Source organism: Malaclemys terrapin, chromosome 1, assembly GCF_027887155.1.
Source record: "Malaclemys terrapin pileata isolate rMalTer1 chromosome 1, rMalTer1.hap1, whole genome shotgun sequence".
Classification (NCBI taxonomy): domain Eukaryota; kingdom Metazoa; phylum Chordata; order Testudines; family Emydidae; genus Malaclemys; species Malaclemys terrapin.
Window position 1 is genome coordinate 312,261,548 of NC_071505.1, and position 22,207 is coordinate 312,283,754.

The 22,207-nt window shown below is 38.2% G+C and overlaps 1 protein-coding gene across 2 annotated transcripts in view; it reads left to right on the forward strand.

Annotated features, from left to right (window-relative positions):
• Positions 1-22,207, forward strand: part of MICU2 (mitochondrial calcium uptake 2) — a 256,302-nt gene that overhangs the window by 228,062 nt on the left and 6,033 nt on the right. For both annotated transcript variants that reach the window (XM_054015452.1, XM_054015453.1), the window contains 2 exons: positions 5,832-5,897; positions 14,258-14,355. In XM_054015452.1, the coding sequence (XP_053871427.1) occupies positions 5,832-5,897; positions 14,258-14,355 (164 nt within the window). The remainder of the gene's footprint in view (positions 1-5,831; positions 5,898-14,257; positions 14,356-22,207) is intronic.

A 22,207-nucleotide genomic window follows, 5' to 3' on the forward strand; every position in this document is an offset into this window, starting at 1 on the left:
TGCACTTTTCCCTACACCTCCCAATCCTCTCACATCCCATCCGGGGCCCCACAAAGTCGAAAGACATTCTTGCCAACTTTCTCCTGGCACTGGCCAAGACTGCCATCCATCACTCCAAGACAGGGCCAGCTTTAGGAAGTGTGGGGCCCGATTCGAATACCTGGCGGAGGTCCAGGTCTTCGGTGGCGGGTCCTTCACTCGCTCCAGGTCTTCCGCGGCACTGAATGACCCACCGCTGAAATGCCACCGAAGACCCGGACCGCCACCAGGGGAGTAAAAAAATTTAAAAGGCACCTAAGTTAGGCGCTCTTCTTTAGGGCGCGGGGCCCGATTTGGGGGAATCGTCCTAAAGCCGGCCCTGCTCCAGGAGGAGGAAGCTAGATGGAGGGGCGGTGATCTGCTCCTATTTTTGTTCCCTTATCTGATCACACTTCCAGGCAGAATTCCTCTGGGCAATGTCCACTGACTCCTTAGACAGCTTTGAGGAGCAGTGGGGTCTGGGGTTCTCTACTCAGTGACCCCTTTGTATCCCTCATTATTAACCTTTGACCTCAACTCCTGATCCTGTTTTCTGTTCCATTGTCCCCAGAAATCACTAGTAGCCTGGGCTCAGTTGTTCTGTCCTCTTAGCTGGGGGGTCGGGCCTTTAGCTTTGGGCAGGGCTATACCGACCTGTCTTGGTACTACTAATAGATACGCACCTTCCAACTTCTGCCACAAATGAGACAGGGTCCCACAGACAATAGTCTCATTCATTACCCAGCCCTGATTCATTCCATGAGCGCCATCCACCCTGTGCTCTGAATGAAAGATCCTCTGGAGGGGAAAAAAAAAAAAGTATGTGATCATGTAATTAAAGATTGTATCATAATGCATAGTGAATTAAAGTTAATTAATTCTAGCATTACTGAACTTTTGAGTGCTTGCCTTTTCAATCTTCATGTTCTTTTGGCTTAGTACAGGGTATGTAATTTCCTATATTAAAAAAATAAATAAAACTGGAAAAAAATCCATCACAGGGAACCATATTGACTTCTACATGTGTCATTCACACTGTTGGAATCTTTAGATCTGCAGCACAGATCTCTACACTTGAACTAACAAAGTAACTGATAGCTGTAATAGGCTGTCATCCTCTGTGTAGATCAGCCACTAAATGTGATGAGATGCATACTTTGCCTTAATTTTGTAACTGTTTCCTTATAGAAGAGGAATCATGGGTTCACTTCCGTGTTTTGGAGGAGAGTGTTTTCTTGTGGCGACAGACCCTTCTTACACTGTCCACCCAGCGGTGCCCTCTTCTGTCCACCCCCCGATCTGTTCCTGTCCCCCACCCTGCCACAACTTAATCTGTCCTCCTTCTCCCAACCTGCTCCTCTCCCCTCTCTGCTTCTCTCACCTCTGCATTTGAGTTAGGCTGCTTTCTCTTTCCCTTCATTTCACCCCATGGGCCACAGGGGATTATTCAGCGCATAAGAGAGACAGACTCCTAGCTCTCGGCTTCCATGGCCAACATCACAGCAGCTTCTGACTGCCAGAAGGAGCAATTGCAGAGAAAGTCCTGGTTATCCCTGCAGCTCTAGGCTGGAGCATGCTTAGTGCAAGTAAAATGTTCATAGAATTTAGCTGTCCGCCTCTAACAAACCCCTACTGATATGCAAACTGTGATTTTTCAAAGGCTTATCACTCAGCCAAATTTCAGTGCATTTTTGTGAGGACAGCAAAATACACTTCTCTAATCCCAAGGCTTCCCCCTGTCAAATGTCAAGTCCTTGCTCTAGAGCATGGAAGCACTAGAGCTTCTCAATGAAATGATTGTAAGAAGTTTTTAGCATCAAAAAAAAAAAAAACCACACACATTCTTCCAATGGATGAACTGTTTCAGATGAAAGTTTCACACAAAAAAATCATCCTAAAGCAGACCGCAAACAGAAGATTTTAGTCTGAATGTTTACACTTCGGCAAAGTTCTAAAAAAACTGAAGATAGGGTCTTATAATGAAAAATGTTAGATGAGGTAAAGTAGAGGCATTGCTCCCTGGTCTGCCAGTAATAAAAACTCACTGGATTTAGTCAACTACTCAAAAGATAACGAATTAGTGTAATGACTAGTTAGTATTTCCCTTTTTCTCCACTGCACAGATGTGGTCACACTTACAATCTCTGTATGATTTAGACTTTATTAAGATAGTGAGCGAAGTGAATTGTTGGTCTCAATATAGTTCCTAGCTGACAAGTTGTCACCCTGAATCCCTTTATGCAAACTGGCAAAGGAAGCACCCAACACACTGTTTTCAGAACATTTAGCCAAACAGTGTCTTGTAAGTTATCATATAAAAACTATTGTCCCGCTGATTGATTGTGTATATATTGATGCGTGTTTGGTTAGCGTGTAAAGAATTTTGTATGTGTGCTGGAAATATGTTCCTCAAATATGTTCAGGCCCAGCAATCTGAGCAGACAGGGCAAATAACTTGATTGCCTGTGTCTCCAATGTAAATTGAGCAAGGTGAGGCCAGAGACAGTAGTACATTTTCATCTAGGGTAAATGAAGTGATTAAGCCAATTGAAAAAGAAAATTGGCTAGCGCATGAGGAAGACATTTTGGCATCTACACAACAGCAGGGGAGAGGAACTTTGTGTTTAGTTTTCAAAGAATACATTTCAAAGGTCTTCTGGACTATAAAAGGGAGGACAGAGGACCTCTGTTATCCATAGCTTAGGGAACAAAGTGGACAGCACCCTCTGATTCCATGAATATTGGATCCTCTGTCCTGGAGGGCTGGATATGGTAGTAACTTGATGTAGGTAAGAAAACTGCTTAGGCAAAGATTGTAACTTGCTAGTTTTAGTCACTAGAAAGCACGTTGTGTTGTGTTTTGTTTTTAACCATACCTGTATCTTTTTCTCTTGCTTAGTATCACTTAAATTTCTGTTCTTTATTAATAAACTTATTCTTAGTTTTACTATGACCATCTCAGTGCTGTTATATTGAAGTATAGAGTGAGTCCTCAATTAATGTAACAGGCTGACGTGTGTACTGTCTCATTGGAGGCAATGAACTTAATGATTTCTGAGAGGATCCAATGAGAGGGACTGGACATTACAGAGGGACACCTCTGGGGAACTTGGAACTGGGATTCACTGATTATTACCTGCATGGCAAAATTAAAGCTGGCAGAGTCCCGAGGAATTTCCTGGTGAAGCAGACAGATTAGTGTGGCAAAGAGTGGACACGCAGTCTAATCTTGCTAAGGCAGAGGAGTAAAACAGTGGCTTATGGTTCTGGGCTGCCCTGACTGGAGCACCAAACGAGTGCACATCACAAAAAAACTGGAAGCCAAAAATTAACTGAACATGGACAATGAACTACTCTCTCACTCCTGGAGGTGTGGCATACAATACTTGTACAGTCTCCAGCGCTAACAGTTCCACAAGCACTAACTTCAGTGTATAATTCTAAAGATGAAAAATTGTTTCATTTGTTTTTGTTTTCAAAAATGAAGAAGTCTATTCTACTAAAGCTAGTCATCTTCTGAGAAGATTGCTTCTTAATAATATATTTCTTTGGTAGAGTAGCATCAGTTATGCATAATATGCCTCATTCTCTTTGACTTGTTTTATTTAAAGGATGATGGCCATTAGTGTATTACTGTGATGAACTGATATAACAAAGATAAATGTTACAATGTGATGAGAATCTCTTACTTAAGGGCACAGTTCTCTCTAGTCCACTGGAAATTACCTCCTCCTCCTCATCCCACCCCCCTTGTCCTGGAAAAACCTCTTCAAACTTCTGAAAAGACCAATTACCGTAATTTTTTTTTCTAGAAAGTGGATAATGAACTTCACGGGTATTTATGTACAGTTTTAGAAAACAACAAACAAGTCTTATAGATAGCTTTCTTTCAAAATTACACTTTAAGCCTAGACATGTGAGTGAGTGTGCTCAGCGGATTGTATATTTTAAAAAAAATTCTCAAACATTGAAACCAATGAAAAATCACATTTCTTTGGTTTGTGGAAGAATAAAAGTTTTGCTGCTTCATCTCTTGTGTTTTCATGTAAACAAAAGGTAGAAATTCTTCAGATAAGAAAGTAAAGGGGAGTTTTCAAACAAATTGGCTTAATTTTTCCACTTGTGAGCAATCATGAATTTGTCCAAAGCAGAATTTGCTATTTGCTATGAAAATTTGGTTCATTACCAGAAGAACTTCATGCTCCTACAAAGGCAATGCTTTTACTATAGGCATCAAAGGTACTGCAAGAACCAGAAATAGGACATCAGCCAAGGATAAAGGCCTCATTGTGCTAAAGATTGTAAAAGGCCTCATTGTGCTAAAGCATGTTATAAAAAAGCCAGTCCCTGCCTCAGAGAACTCAGAATCTAGATTATGACAAGACACAACAGGTAGATTAGACAAACAGAATGAAAGGGGTTGGAGAAGAAGGGTAACAACAGTGTGAGCAATAAACAGTGTTCTTGGCTCACCATCTGCAGAGCCATGTCAGCCAGTATTGCTTTTTAGGCATCATGGCAAAAAGGAACTAAGGAGGGATTTGAAAACAAAGTAGTGGCTTTATGGATTTTGTTAGGAAGCTTTTCCCATTAATAAGGGACAGCATGAGAGATGGCTCAGAAATGTTTGAGAGAGAAAACAGACTAGAAGATGGCAATATAAATATTGGTTTTAAAAATATCTTCCCTAAGTGACTTGAAATCCACAGTGATCTGTTTATGTCTATGCCTGTATCCCAAATGTAATGACAAGTTCCTTGTTCTTTTATTTTTGCTATCCATTTGAGGACTGGTACAAATGTCTATGAAAGGTAGGTGAATTTTGCTATGTACTATGTTAACTCACTTGATTTTGTGAGTATGTTGACTTCTCAAGCTGTTTGTGAACAGTTATAAAATATATCCATTAAGAAAGCTTGCTGCTGAGGGTGTTTCTGAATGATACATACATATTTATAGTAAAGTGCAGATTAATAGCTGTATTTTTCCTGATATAATTATTTTAAATATTTTGTGTGCTGTTTGAAAATTTTACCTAAGTGACTTTTGAAAATGAGACTGACTTAGGCTCTATGCGACTTTTGAAAATGAAACTTAGGTGCTTTTTGAAAATTCTATTCATTGACTCATTCAAGAACATTTTATTTTTTTTAAAAGTCCAGGCCCCATTTTGATTTAAAAAACAAAAAGTAGTTTCTCTGACTAACTAGTTAAATTGCTTTGAATTTGAAATTAGCTGGTCTTGTTAACCATATGGTACCTTATTTAAACAGACAAGTTTTTTGTTGTCTAGAGGGAGGGTTTACGCTATTTGAGAACTATCCCAAAGCATTTAAATATGCATTGGTAAAGTAGTTGAGGTGGGGAAACATAACCATATTTTCCACTTTCATATTCTTATCTCCTTATTCTTATGATCCTGGATGTAACATCCCTGAATCTTGAGATTTTTCAGGGGTGCATGGTAAAAAAAGATGCTCCCAATATAAGAGAACCTCTGTCAGTAAGACTAGAATGACAAGTAAAAAGACAGCTCATTATCCAGTGTTTTGCTTGAACTTATTAAGCAAGAGAACTGTGATGGATTGGACCTCTGTAGAAAAGAGGGAGGAAGGGTAAACATTTGGGCAAAATATCTTTTAAATATATAAAGGGTTTTTTAACAAAATAATTTGATGGTCAGAAAACAGAGCAATAGGAAAATATGAGATTAATTAAAAGGTGAGGTTAATAAAAAATATTCCTGAAATACAAATACAAAAATCTTAAGCCAATCAAAAGGTTTACAGATTCTCTGTTTCTGTTATGTTTAGCTTCAGAAAATCATTAGGAAGCAAGATGACGGGAGAAAAGCTTCTGGACATGAAACAGTGTCACAGGTATGCTTATAGACAGTAAGTTAATCATTTTCCTTAAGCAGGTTTCTATAGAACCTACACTAAACTATGTTAGTGTTTCTTGCAGCGTTTATAAATTAATTCATCCATGTCAACTCTGGTACTTCTAATTAAATGAAAGTGCATGATCTGTCCCCTCCGCTATTTAATTTTGGTAAGAGAAGTATTATAAATGTTTTTCAGTTTTACTTCTGAGTTTCCTAATAAAACATATTAAAGTAATGTACTTCAGTACTATGTAGCCACTCTGTTATTTAGAGTCCATAAGCTTGTATTTAAAAGCAATGTTTTTATAATTTGTGAAAAACTGTGTTGATAGAAAGAATAATATATTGTTACATGAGGAAAGAGGCTGTATCTCAGATAGGTAAGTCCCAAGCCATATAGGGCTTTATAGGCTAAAATCAACGCACCCAAGAACCAATAGGCAATCAGCGCAGACTATAGAGTAGCTTCCACATTCTGCATCAGCTTCAGTTTCTATTGCTTTATAATGTGGCCCCTAATCTTGTGTTGAGAAAGGCATGGATTACTTTAGCCAGGTCCACATCCAATGAAAATGGTTGCAGTCTCTGGACCAGTTGAAGATATAAAAAAGAATCCTAGACATAATCTTCCAACAGTACTTGGGGCTCCCATAGATTGATAACTTTGTTAACAAATGGCTACCACAATCCTCAATTAAAGGAGCAGATATAGTCCTCCTCATATCTTTTGGCTGCCTCCCTCAGTCTACCAACATTACCTAATTTTTTCTCAGACTGAGCTTCAGCCAGCTAGCTGTCATCCACTCTGTAATCTCTACTAAACACACAGATAAGGCATTCTATACCAATGGCTAGATTGTATGAGATTGAGAAACAGAGTTGGGAGTAGTCAGCATAACACCTTATGTTTGAAGGTAGCTGATAAAACTAACAATGTCAGTAAGAACACATTGCCAGGAGGAGATGAATGCACACCACCACTAGTGCTTTCTCTGTCCTGCACCCAGATTAGTACCCAGATTGACAGGGGTCATGGAGATCTGAGGCATCTATGTATTTGAAAGTTGTCTCATCACAACCTTCTTTACAACTTAGCTAAAATTGGAAGATCAGATACTAAGGTGATACCTGGCTAGATTGTCGTCATCCAGCAAGATGGTGAAGAGGAGCTTTCTTATGAAAGCCAGCAATCTGCAAGACACTGATAGTCTCTACAAACTACAGAACCAGTTCTGCCTCACTGGCCTTCAACAAACAGGAAGACATGATTGTGGTACAAAGTATTCCTAACATTAAGTATGAAGACCTGGTGTTTGCCCCATCAAGATATTGCTCTGCCTCCATAGAAGCAGATAATTCAGTCTAAATCTGCTTTACTTTCTCGAAAGTAATATACAATTCCCTTTTGCTTTGGAAAATTTTATCAGCCACCAAATGAAGACAGCTCAGATTAACCAGGCTGTCCACTATTCATAAAAATAGTGGATTGAGGTTTAGCCAATACTAGGTGGAAGCAAAAATTCTTTTCTTTGCCCCATCGCAGTTACAGCATAAGAATTCAAAGGACCTTTATGATGCAATTGGTCACATTTAGCTGTGAACACCTCAGCTCTGTAGGAACTAATTTAAGAGTTGAGACTAAGGACAAGTCTACACTCAAGTGCTACGTCGGCGCAGCTGCATTGATGCAACTGTGACGCTGCTGCACATCTGGTGAAGACATGCTATACGATAGGAGAGCACTCTCCTGTCAGCATAATTACTCCACCTCCATGAGAGGCGGAAGTTATGTTGACGGGATAGTGTCTCCCACCGACATAGCGCTGGTGTGGATAGTGCTTAAGTCAATGTAACTCACGTCGTTCAGGGGTGTGTCTTTTTCAAACCCGTGAGTGACATAAGTTGCATCAACTTAAGCAGTAGTGTAGACCAGCCCTAAATATCTTAACTGTGCTTTAAACCGTACTCCAGATTGTTTCCTCAAAGGACTCTCATTAGAAAAATCTGTGAAGTAATATTACCTACACAATATAATGTAATTTCTTAAAGGGTCACTTTCATCTGGAATTCTAGTCAGTTTTAAAAATACAAGTTAAAAATAGCATTGGGTCATACAAATCCCTCTGCCAATTTTTGTGGTTTTATAGTCCTATTTTCCTGTTGTTTAAAAAAAAAATCTATTTTTCTTTCCTGTTGCTATGTAAAAAAAGCCACACTAACCCTGGAAACTCAATAACTAACAGAATAAAAACCAAAACTGACTCTACACAAAGTCCTGTCAAAGTAAACAAAGTACAAAAAATTTTCTCTAATATCTTAATGTTGTGGTAATCGTTGGTGTTATTTTTAAATGTAGTAGATAAAAGATGAGCTGTCAGAAGTATGATTTTTTAAAGTTGATTGTGTCCCCTTAGAGCCAAAGGATTACTACAGTAGTTTCAGCGGAGAAAAATAAGTACATAGTTTCTCAACGCTATTATGATTTACATATGAGATTACTTTCTTACAAAGACCAACAATCCTAGGATTTTGTCTTGTCTGAAATGCTCAGTTAGAACTTTTAAGAGCCTTAATCACTCTGAGGATGGGGAGTAGATAGACTCTAAAGTTATGCCTATACAGGGCTAGTGCCAGGGGAGATGCTGTGTGGAGCACCCTGACTACCAGGATTTGATACATCTTGGAAATGGTGTAGCCAATACATAAATGGGCAAGTGCATAGATTTGGCAGGTGGGCCACATCCACACATGCTGTCTCTTCGGCCCATCTAGCCTTGCTGCCACCAGCACTAACTGCCTGTCCCACCTGGCATTCCTTCCCCTCCCCATGAGGGACTCACAAAGAAACAGTTGTAATTGTGACATAAGTATTAAAGCCTGTTGGTGACTGACTGTCTGTTCTGCAGAGCTCCCAGATGGTATTATTGTTATTTATTAGTATTACTATAGCCTTTAGGAGTCCTAGTCTTGGACTAGGACCCCGTTATATTAGGCACTGTACAAAGAGAACAAACTCCTTGCTGCCTCAAGGAGTTCACAGCCATCTTATATCTTAAATGAAGTCACACATTCTATTGAGATGGTTGCTGCCAGTAGGTGGCTCCAAATGCCAATTCAAATTAAAAAGTTTGTTTTGAGAAAATTAAAATTTTAAATTTTAAAATACCTTTAGTTTGACATATGTAGGGTTTCGCCATGTATTTAGATTGAGAAATGCTTTTTTGCCCTATCCATTTCAGAAGGCTTTTCATCAGTTCAGTGAGCACCACTTTCTTTGGAGGCCATTAGGCAAAATTTTATTGCAACATAAGAAATGTCATAGCCTAGAGATCTGTGGTCCCTCTCATCCAGTATCCTTTCTCCAACACCCTGGGCAATGCCAGATGCTCATGAAGATGATGTAAAAACCCCCTTGTTTCCCTTTATTTTACAATGTTAAAACCTGGGTGAGGGGATATTGTTTGTTTCATTTTGTTTTGTGACTGCAGCTGGTGATCATCTCCAGCACTGAAACATGGAGAGTGGTATTGCTTATAATTGTTCCCTAGCTAGTGTATTTCCTAGCTAACTTACAGAAGTGTATGTTGTCCTAAACAGTATCAAAATGGAAAAACCTCTGGGACATATTGAGGAGGTATTGATTTTCACCAATAATACACGTAGAATTTAATAATAAAGGGGACTTTGACCCAAAAAACCCACCTTAAAGAACAATCACATTGTTTCTAAGACTGGTACATAGTCAAACCAGTTTCTTAAACTATTTAAATACTTTTAATTATTAATGAGTAATTTTTCAAAAAGGCTAAAATAAGTATAATGGTACAAAATGAACTTTAATTACCATTAGCAAGGAGTGATTAATAGTGTAAGATGTTTTGCATTTGTTTATAAAGTAAAGTTTCATATTAGGCAAGATAATACAGTATATTATCTACTTTGACAGTTGTTTCCAAATGACAAATTAGGCATATGGTTCTGAATTCTATAATTAGCTTGTTTCTATATGAAGTATCTCGCTTGTGTCTTTTGTGAAACATTTAACTTGTTCTTAGGGACACCGCTATTGAGCTCTTAAAAACAGGAGATTTTAAACTCTTAAACTGAAATTTGATGCAACTATAAACAACTTACTCTCAGACCTGGCCATATGCATTTTCCACTGATGTCCATTTTGATCGTGTGTCAAGCACTCTTTCTATTCATAACTTCTTCACTCATAAAACTCCTTTTCCATCCTTTGTTCTGGAGAGAGATGATGATTTGCTTTTTTCACCTCTGAACTGGACTACAGCGCTGCAGTATGCCTGGGCATGAAAGCTTCAGCACTTAGGAAACACCAACTAATACAGAACACTCCAGCACTTCCTCTCAGCAACAGTGGCTACTGTGAGCACATCACACTTGTCATCTGCTTTGTACATTGCCTTCCATAGAATATCAAATCAAATTCAATGTCCTCAGTCCTTACCTTCAAGGTGCTCCATGAGTCCACCATACCTAAAAGATCATCTAAAGCTCCAGGATGAAGACTGTGGTCAACAACTGTGACCCTCTGACACTATGGAACCCTCTACAATAAGGGTAAAGCTTGTCTGCATGGGAGACAGAACTTTCTTGGGGGCTGTTCCAAGACTGTGGAATGAACTCCTACAGGAACTAGGGACCATCACGAACCTCACCACCTTCTGTTCCATGTGCAAGGCACGTTTCTTTGACCCTGCCTTCTCTAATATAAATAGCAACATGTATATTTAAAAAAACTACCCAAACAAAATAAAGCGCTGCACATACTTCTCCCCTTAGGGAGAGAATGAGAGAACAAACAATATGTGACAGATGTTAGTCATGTAGCTTAATGCAGTATTGGAAGGTGCTCAGATACAACGATAAAGAATAAAATAGTTTTTATTCTTATAAATGAATTTATGAAAATCTTTTTTTTCTCATTTCTGCACTTATTTTTGTTCTGAAAATAGAGACTGTCTCCCCACCACAGTTTGTAACACCTCTTTGAATAGCTTCCACTGCCTAATACCGTGTTTCTACTCTAGCTAATTAATACTTGCCAATAGACTGATACTTAAGGCCACAGTCCTGCAAACATTGAGTTCATTGGGACTGCTCACATGAGTAAAGTTACACACATTCTCGAGTCTTTGCAGCATCAGGTCCTCCATTAATTTAATTTTTAAACAAATTCCATGATTTAATAAGGAAAAATTTTGTTTCATCTGAGCCATATATGGTTCTTGATTGAAAAGGACTAGTTTCAGGATTTGAAGTAAAATTTTCAAAAGCACCTATGTGATTTAGGAGCTTAACTTACTTCAAAAAAAAGTATCCTTTTATTTCCATATAATAAAATTGCAGTAGAAATATAGGCTCTTATGTTCGTAGTACATACTGTGTTTCTGTACAGTATATTTCCAATAATATTACCTTAATTTCAATAGATTGGAAAGACGCATATCATAGAATCATAGAATATCAGGGTTGGAAGGGACCTCAGGACCTCCTTACTTGCTACAGATCAGCACTGTAGCTAAACTTAATTCTTGGAAGTCTGTTTCTAAAGATTATTATTCAGTAGGGCAACCAGACAGCAAGTGTGAAAAATCGGGACAGAGGTGGAGGGTAATAGGAACCAATATAAGAAAAAGATCCAAAAATCAGGACTGTCCCTATAAAATCGGGACATCTGGTCACCTTATTATTCAGTGATGTGTTTGGATACTAGATTAGGTCACCATTCATTCCCAAAGCTGAGGGAGAAAGTTTCAAAATCTTAAATTATGTTTCCACCTAACCTCAGAAGAGTGAGGGGTTGGAAATATTAATACATCTCTCATACCTTTTAACAAAGAATTGTCGTGGGGGTATTAATTTATACAATACGTGAAGATCAGCAGGAAAGGCAGCTAATGATTCTGTGGACAAAAAAGAATTATGTACTAACAATGTACCTTAATTTAATAGCATTAACCTTGGCAAAAGAAGTTTTTTGAAACCTTTAAGCTGTTGTCTCTCAGGTTTCCTATCACACATTCTGCTTTCAAGAAAAGTACTATTTTGTAGTTTTTTAAACACACTTAACTCTCACTAGTGTAGTGCTTGGACATGTGCCAATTCCACCTTGGAATTTCAACTGATAAAGAGGGTAGCAAACAAGTAGGTGCATATTTATTATAAATCCAGGGATAGGCTTTGTCATCTTAGATAAGATGAGATAGGTATTGTTTATATGTCGTCTTCTAGCTTATAAGGAGAAATCTGAGTAGAGAAACAACGTGCCTTTTCTGTTGTAGATTTAGTCTTTAAAAGGTTATTATAAACACTTGCTTTTCAGCCGTAGTTTTCAGAACAACAGAAGAGATTTTGACTTCACAGGCATATAGATAAAAGTGGACTTTTGAAAGCATTATGTTGTTACTTAGTTGTAAGTTAAATTTTTAAAATAAATGATTTCAGGAAATCTATTATGTACTTTTTAAATCCATCTTTAATATGTAAATTGAAAGTACAAAACTAATTAGAAACAGATACTATGGGCAGATCCTCCTTTGTTTCTTCTTGAAAAGCCATGGATGCTGACATGACAACAAAAAGTTTTGCTTTTGACTTTCAAATAAGCATATATGAATGTTTTATACATCAGTCATCATATATGAAGCCTAAGCATTTAAACTTCTGAAGCACAGACCTTGGGAATATTTAAATTGTCTACCTGCAGTCAAATGATAAAATGCAGTGCCATTGCATGAGTCCTGAAAAGATTGTTTTTAAGTTAGCTCATACTTATCTCATATTACTGGCATTTTATGAAATGTGGCATAGAATAGAAACAAGGAATGTTACCTCTTTAACTGTAAAATACTTTGTCACATATGCAGTAAGCATGAAACACACAGTGGACTAATGGGACTTGTTATTGATGATGCTGAAAGCTAAATAACCATTAGTATTAAATCTCATGAATAGACTCTTGTCTTTCATCTTACCTCTTCAGCAGGATAAAAGACACAGAGGCTATTTAGATGCCATAAGAATAGTTCTGTTGAAATCCCTGTGGACTTCCAAAAAAATCTCTCTTCATGTCGCTTAGTGTTTTGTTGTGTTCAAAGAAAAGCCACTATGCTAGTGGTGAAAGAAGAATAAAACATAGAAATCCAGCACATTGTGTGGTTTTAGGCTTTATAAAGATGCAGTAGTTGAGCTGAAGTGTATTCTTTGTTTTCTGTAGAGCTATTTTTTTCCAGAAGAAGAAAAAATTATACAGTAAAAGAATAAGCTGTTAATTTGAGAAAATTGAGATTAACAAACAGCCTTATAACAATATAAAAACATACATGATGATTGAATGCATAAAAGTAAATGTTCGTATTCTACTTTTTTTATGTGTGTGTTTCAGACTAATTTATGAGTTTGTTACAAATCAGACTTTGCGTTTTGCTGGAGCTGAAGGTTCCCAAACCAATCCAGATGAATTAGCTGAAAATTGTTTTTATCTGAATGTTAAATTGATTTGAAAGACAGTATTAACCTAAAAGTGAAGCTTGCTGAATAGCTAACCAGCAATTTTATCAGTAACTAATAACAAAGAATATAGAAAAGTATGTTGTGCTATAACATTAAAGTGGATATTAGCATGCTATCTGATTTCATGACAATTACAGAGTTTAATTCAAAACATGTATAAAACTGGAAAACAATCTTTTTTTCAAAGACAGCTGTTATTTCCTGTCCAAATGGTTCGTTTAATGGGAAATTTGCATTTGAATCACAGTATGTCAGAGAGACATACTGTGGACCATAATTTTATTTTGAGTAAATATTGCCAGGTTACTTTGCCAAGTTCAGGTAGATGCTGCATGTTCTAAGCAACATATGGTTGTGAATAAAGGAAAGAAACTTGTAACAGGAAGGTGTTAAGATTTTGAGTCTGAAAAGCAATACAGTATTTAGATTTTAAAATTTTGCAAATTACTGTATTATCAGTAATTATAGGGAATAAAATCAGAGGGGAATGATTTCTGTTTCTTGGGTAAACCATAATTATCTCCAAATTATTTCCTTGATAACCTTTTTACCAATGAAAAGGAAAATTGTGTTTGCTGGATGATCAGCGTTTAGCTACTATACTTGATATTAGGAGCAGAACATTGAACACAGAGGTCAGAGTTCAGCTTGACAGAGAACCATTCAGCTTTGCTTTGGAATTCTCTAAATACTGTCTGCAAGAACAATAACTAAATTACAAGTGACTTCTGGGAAACTCCAGTTCAAATATGCATTACCAATTTTGTGTTGAATTGTTAGTAATTAATTATATAAGTTTTTATTTTTTGTTTGTAGGAACCAGAATTGGAAGACTCCGCTGTTAATACAACATTGCTGGTGCACTTCTTTGGAAGAGCAGGAAAGGAGAAGCTTCGCTATTCTGAGTTTTGCAGGTAGTGTACAAATACTAGTTGTCATTCATTGATAGTAGTCATTCTTATAAGTTCCATGTTTGAGTAGTGATGAGTTTGTTCCTGTTTGGTCAAACTCATATCAGCCAATGAACATCAATCTGAAGAAAAATGAGGGTTTTTCTACGCAGTGCAGCAAAGCATGATTTGTAAAGTACACTAACAAGCTGCACTCTAATTCCCGTGTAGACCTTGTAGACACGATCTAAAAGGTACCTAGTTTGCATTCTGTTTCAAGGGCTATGTTAACACAAACTAGGTACCTTTTAGAGCACACCAGCAGGATCTACATGAGGCAGTTAGAGCATAAGATGATCAAGTACTTTCCAAATCACCCCCCACCAGTGCACTTTGCTGGCGCTTTGTAGACAAGCCCTGAGAAATTTTGCCTTCCACTGCCACAGTTGCTCTCCCTACTCTCCAAAATAATTTAAATAGTACATTTAAATAGTATGTTTTGTCCCAAAGAATTAGACGGAGCTTTACGAACTTTACATATAGAGGAATCATGTCACCAGTTGAAATGTTCTTGCAGTGGAACCATGCAGCTGCCTAACAGTGATTCAGCACAGTATACAATTTTAGGACAGGAAGTGAAGAACACCATATCCATTTGAAACTGCAATGGAATATTGTGAAACATTACTCTCTGAAATGTGTGGCTTCATATCTTTCAATGTGCAAAATATTTTATTCTCTTATGTCACAAAGAATCTCTTTACCATTCTGACCCTGAAAGCCAGAAATTAATGAAAAAAGCTGTAAGAATAATATAAGTCAATCATTCTGTTTATAAAGCACTAGCACAAAATAAGGATTGTAATTATTTAACTAGAGACTCCATTACTTATTGCTATGATGTGCCATTGTTACTAATTGTGTGTGTACGTATGTGTATGCACCCCCTAATCTGTGATGACTGACATACTGGTCATAGCAAATGTTACAAGGCCAAAACAGTCCTTTCTTTGTATGGGGAATGGAGAGACTCCTCACTTGGGCTGTCAAGTGAAGAGCCTCCATAATTTGATCTGGTAATGCCAACAAAATGTAATGGACTCATCTCTCAGTCTTGTAACTTCACCTGTGACCACTACAGATACCCAAAATGGGCTGAAACATCATAGTCACGTTGTGGTGTCAGAAAGATGCTCAAGTACACCTCTACCCCGATATAATGCGACCCGATATAACACGAATTCGGATATAACGCGGTAAAGCAGTGCTCGGGGGTGGGGGGGACTGCACACTCCGGTGGATCAAAGCAAGTTCGATATAACGCGGTTTCACCTATAACGCAGTAAGATTTTTTGGCTCCTGAGGACAGTGTTATATCAAGGTAGAGGTGTAGATCTTAATGCAGAATCTCTCTTGCCTTGTCCCCTCTCAACTTGACAGCCCAGCAGCATGTGTGACTGGAAGAAATAATCAGAGCTTAAAACATCAACATAGCTTCTTGTGTGTACCCGCAATCCCCAGCTCTTCTGAGTTTTAAAGAAATAACCAGTTAAAACCTCTATTACTGTGGAATATAAATGTCCTGATTTGATGCTAATTGCTGAAACCACATTTGCATGTATACTGTTGAGCACCAAGTTTTTACATCACAACAACTTATGTGATTTCACACCTAAAAGGGGACAAGATTATTTTCACTAATGTTCCATTTTCTTCAAAGCTAATAGGCAGTTCATAAACTGCTAAAAAAGTAGCAGCATAAAATGGATAGTCTGATTTATGTCCAGCTGCAATGGAGTCAGTCAGCCCTGAACTTAGTAAAAGATGTTGCAATCAGTTGAGGTTTAGGAAAAGCGAGAACAAAAAAGGGGAGAGTGGCATTTCTCCTAACGCTATAAAGTGTTTCTACTCCACTGACTGAGACACATACCAGTCTTCAAATAAATAAACAAACTTCTCTCTTTTGAAGCTCTTGACTCAATAGAAGCTAAATGAGTAAAATAAGTTTAGCATGTCTGCAGCTACCTTCTTTATAAATACAGTAGGCCCTCTTAACGAAACAAAGGACAGAGAGCACCAGTAAAAGGTTGTGTTTGCATATGTAGTATAAACTGGAATGCCTCATGTTTTAGATAAAATCCTGCATTGACCCAATGAGGAATGACATTGATAAAACTATGTACCTAGTACATTCAGAAAATGTAGGTTAAAGACCTTTGCCTACCACACAAATAGAGGCCTGTAATCAAAATCAAACTCCCACATCTTGCTCTTAAGCTTTGTGGGATAAGTGTAAGGTTTAATGCAGGTAATTTTTCAACAGTGGCAGTTATTTTTCATAGAGGTGGAATGTGCCTCTTTATCACTGCATATACACTCCATTTACGTTGCCACATGACAGTGAAGTTTGTTTAACACATAGAAAGATGAATAAAAGGATCAGTGTCTTTTTAACCTGTGTGGAGATATCACTTTTCACATGATTTTATTTGCAAGTAAATCAAGCACATCATTTCTGAGTTCCTATTGTTCAAGGAAAATGTGATTTCTATCTGATGGCCTCTCACAACATTTTACCTCACACGGGAAGCTATTGTTAGCTGTTTGATCAAAGTGTCATGCTGTTTTTACAAGACATGACTGATGAGCTATACAGACATAGATCATTGTCAAAAGGAAAAAATAATGATGGTAAATGCTTTTATCATTTTCCAAGTTGTTGCTAGAAAGTCTTTTCACTGATCAGTGCAGCACCTAGAAAAAGTAGGAATGATTAGATTTGATTAAGACACATTAAAACCTGTAACACCAGTTATATATAAAATAATCCGTGTGCTTTAGATTTCTCAAAAATAAAAGAGGGAATATGGTGGAATCCTGTTTATCTGATCTAATTGGGACCATTGCCAGATCGGATAATCAAAAAATAAGATAATCCGGAGAATGGGCGGGGCTCGGACTGTCCACCCTGGGAGTGTCAACCCGAGCCCTGCTGTCCAGTTCGAGTATACAGAGAGCTGGATAATGGAAGCTCAATAAACAGGTTTCTACTGTACTTTCTTCATAAAATTTCACCCTGTTTACAGGCAGGGTCCTGGATCCAGTACCATTCAGTATTTTCATTAAATGACTTGGATAAAGGAGTGGAGAGCATGCTTATAAAATGTGTGGATGACATCAATCTGGGAGGGGTTGTAGCACTTTGGAGGCCAGGATTAGAATTCAAAATGACCTTGACAAATTGGAGAATTGGTCTGAAATCAACAAGATGAAATTCAATAAAGATAAGTGTAAAGTACTAGAAAAGAAAAATCAATTGCACAACTACAAAATGGGGCATAACTGGCTGGGTAATACCGACTGTACTGCAGAAAAGGATCTGGGTGTTATAGTAGATCACAAATTGAATACGAGTCTACAATGTGATGCAGTTGCAAAATAGGCTAATCATAGTACTTATATCAAGAGGGTACTTTACACTTGTTCAGAATTTTCCTCTGAGGATTTCAAAGTGCTTTTTATAGGCAGAGGTATTATCCTTCTTTTACAAGTAAGAAAACCAAAACATGGAAAGGCTACATAATAATTGTCCAGAGTGTGACAGTGAGTTAGTGACAGAAATGGGACTAGAACTCGGGTCTGACCCTGTCTATCTAGGTACTTCTATGGCCTCCTCATGGTAGAACCGGAGCACCTCCAAAGTATTTAATAACAGAGAAAACTATAACCATGTATCTCTCTTCCTTCTCAACCAGTAGGAGGAATGGCTTGATTTGTTTCTAGGGAGTTGTTTGTGAGTGTGAGTGAGTGGCTGTGGTTGTACTGAGAACTTGTTGAGGAAAAGCTAAATCAAAGAAGTAGGTTTTACATTTAGCTCTGAAACTGGTGAGCTCCATTATCATTCTTACCTGCAGTAGGAGTGAGTTCAATAGTGTAGTCCAGCTCCTGTGAAAAAGTGAAAATTCTGTGTCCAGCCCTTGTGAGACTCCCTTTACTCACTGATAGTTTCATGATTCTGGTAGAACTCAGCTGTTGTGGATGGTCGAGGTTGCAAAGGGAGAGGTGATCTCACTGGTAGCTCAGGACAGTCCCATAAAGCAGAGAGGTCTTTGAACGTTAGCAATTCCTGAACTGGACTCGGTGTTCTATGGGGAGTCAGTGCAGAGTGGAACACCAAGGTGATGTCCATGGTAACCTTTGTTGCTAGGTTAAGCGGGCAGCAGCCTTTGTATCAGTTGGTCCTTTTTCAGGAGATGAGACTTCATTCCTAGATAGGAGTCTTGTAACTGCTAGACAGTGCTGCCTTAGAATGTCGGTGTTGTACAAACATTCTGAAGTACAGAAACAAAATTTAGGAAGGAAAACTTTCCCTAATTTTTCCTTTGTGTTTCATTTTGCTACTTTGTTTACCATAAGGAAAGTACAAAGCTAGCATTGTATTTCAAAATCCCAGGTTGGTGGGTGAATCTCTGAAGCCCTGAGGTTCCCCTAGTTTCACTTTACTTTCACTTCCATTTAAAAGTGAGTTACCAAGGATTTTTAGGCACTCTATCTTTCTATGTAGGTGACAAGTACCTTGCAAAATGGGTCCCAGTCCTGACTGGGGATTCTGGATGCTACCATATCTCAAATAATTAATAACAAATTTGGCTGTTGGTCTTAAACATGTGCATTTTGAAGAATATGGATAACAAGCTAGATGAAATAAAGTACTGTCTTCTCCCTGCCTCCTTCCCTCTTGTAAATTATTGATTTCTCTTATACATTTTTTAAACTCTGCCCTTGATTCTGATTACTTTTACACAACTGTAACAGAAATTTCCTTGACTGCAGTGGATTAATCTGGATTTACACTGAGTATCTGAGGTCAGAATCTTGCCCTCTATTCCTATGGTGAAATCCTGGCCCTACTGAAGTCAATGGCAAAGCTCCCATTGATTTCAGTGGAGCTAGGATTTCACCCCTAAAGTTTATTTTGTCCCTTCCTAATGTTTTCTCAAAACTAAGCACTGTTTAGGGGATCTTAACTCTCTCTAGCTGTGAATCATTATTTTGAACAAATGCAACCAGAGACCTAGCAGGTACATAGAAAAACACCCGCAATCAAGTGTCTTAGTCATATAAATGTGATCAAGCTACCAAGATTTCCTTCCTAGCTAGATACTTTTCGAAAAGTGTTACTAAAAAATAAAAAAACCTCATTAGGCTTTTTAGCTCTCACATCTGGTAATAAAAATGCCCTGATGTGATGAGTCATACACTGGTAACTCAAAATATGGGGAAATATCACATCTGAATTTTAAATTGCATTGTTCAGCTGCTGCTCTGAGAAATATTTGGTACTGCATGAAATCCTTCCCACTCCAGCACGTCAAGAGTAAACCTACTAGCTTGAAATGCAATACTTACTGAATTCCTTATATCTAAATAGACAGTCCACCCCATTTGGGGGGGGGAGGATGGTTGGCCCCGCTGCAGGAAGAATGCTCTGTCCTCAAAGAGAGGTTGAGGGGAGAGAGCCCATGCCTGAGAGAGAGTTTTATATAACAAATTATTGTAACAATTCATAGACCTTTACTCTCTTTTAACCAATTCAGCTTGCAATTAAAGTAAATTTGTACACCCAAGTATCACAACCACATCTACAGCTCCGTGGGTCAGGAGGGATGCTGCCACAGCGAGAAGGAGGGGAGCACATGCCCGAAAATGCCAGACTCCCCCTTCTCCTCAGATTCACGGCGTCCTGTTGGCTGGCTGAGGGTAGAGTGGGAGCTGATTGGCCCCTGTGCTCCCCCAACAATTTAAACTTTTCCCTGGGCTCCTTGCCTCTTTGCCTACCCTGCCCTCCTCTCTTTAGTTGTAGATAGCAAGCTGTATTTCCAGGATACTGTGGACCTGACTGGTTGCCTGTGTTTTGGGATAAGAAAATAATTTTTTCCCGTTGGGCAAAATTGATAGAGGTCTGGTGGATGTTTTGCCCTCCTCACAGCAAATTGTGGAAGCACAGCTGAGGTAAAGAAGAATAGGATTTGGAGGTCTAATTTTAAAAGCTATTATAGGAATGTGTAGTTTGTCACAACTTGCAGCCTGTATCTAGTGCAGATAAGAGCTAAAAGGGCCAGCTCCCAGAGATAAATGAGACCCAGGATTTTTGCTGGTGAATCTTGTGCCTCTGGGGAGAAGGGAGACCTGAAGTCTTCGCAGACTGAGGTCCCCACTTGAATACTCTCTATTCCCCCTCAAGGGTGGGAGAGCTAGAGGACTCAGAACGAGCTGCGTCCTGGGGTCTACCCAATGTTATTGCTTATACGGTGGGAGACCTCTAACTCCACACTGGAGCCAGTTAAATGATATGTGAGATGGGCTGAGTATATACCACCCCACCCAGTGTTGAGTTGATGAAGTTGTAGCCTACTGCTTAAAATCCATTCCAGTGTCTGTCTTTCTTTCACCGGCATGTCCTGAGCAATGAAGCATTATTCATGCACCCTCTTGCTTATGCAGCACTAATTATGTGGAGGAAAATACAAGAGAGAGCTTATGTTGCAAAGGCAATCTTGACATATCCCCCTACAGACAACACAGAGCTCCAAGCTGCTAATTGTCCAAGTGATCTCATTAAAGAACTAAAGATAGCTCTACTGACTAAAATGCCTTAGATTCAAGAAAGAATTCAAATACAATGAGGCCATGCAAACACTGATAAGCAAAGGAGCCTCTACCAGTATTTGCTGCACAGTCACTTTCCTTGCTACTCTATTCTCCAAGTAATTACTTTGTCCTAGTATAAATGTACTTTATTTCAGCCTCTCTATAGTTATTGCAACTCAATAAAACCAAGTTCTTGTTAGAACCTGTGGACATTGAGAAGAAAGCACAGGGAGAGACAAATTGTTGGGAATAAGTGCCCTTTTATCTCATATTTCCAATAAAAATGTAACTACTTAGGGATGTGGGCAACAGAAATAAAATGACAATTAACAAAATAGGAAAGAAAAGATATTTGGAAATTCTGTTAAGTGTGTGACAGCTCCCCAGATTCCTAGATTTTAAGGCCAGAAATGAACCCTCCCCCACCCCCCCTTCTGTGATTATCTCGTCCAAAATAAGGAGACTCAAAGCCACATTTATATTTACAGTTGTAGTTTCTATTGCTGCCAATTGTAGCCTGTTTCATGGATCTTTTATGGTGGAAATAATCTCCTAAATCCCTTAATGTTCATGCCTTCCTACATCAGATTGTACTCTTGTTTTTTGTCTTGCCACCTTCCCAAATAACTGTGACACCATATTTTCTGTAACTTTCAGCACTGTTTTCATGCCAATCATATTCCCTCTTAATCCATTTTCTAATAAATATTTATCTGATTTACCAAGCCTCTCATAACCTCTGAGGCCTTTAATTACCATTCCCCTATGCTGCCCTGTATTGATGGTTTTAAGTTTCTTTTTTCTATCACCTTTTCATGATCAGGAATCTTGTGGCTTGACTGTTAGGGTATAATATCGTTAGCCATTGTCCAATTCTCTCATTCCTCAATTTTTAACATTAAATTGCATAAACCACATATTAATCCATAACCTATATTTACCAGGTCAGTCCCTTTGCATGAAATTATCTTGTTACTGGCTGGCCAGCACATAATCTTTATATATGCATACACACTTTGCTGCATATTCTCTTCTCTGGGTAATTGTTGTTCACTAGCGTAACACTGACTGCAACATCCATGAATGTACATAGACTTAGAGAGCACCCTAGTGGTATAATTACTGAAACCCAGCATTGAAACATTTACATGCACAGGTAAAACTGTATTTTTGACATATTAAACAGTTAACATGATTGTAATATTTATAGGTGGGTAGTTATAGA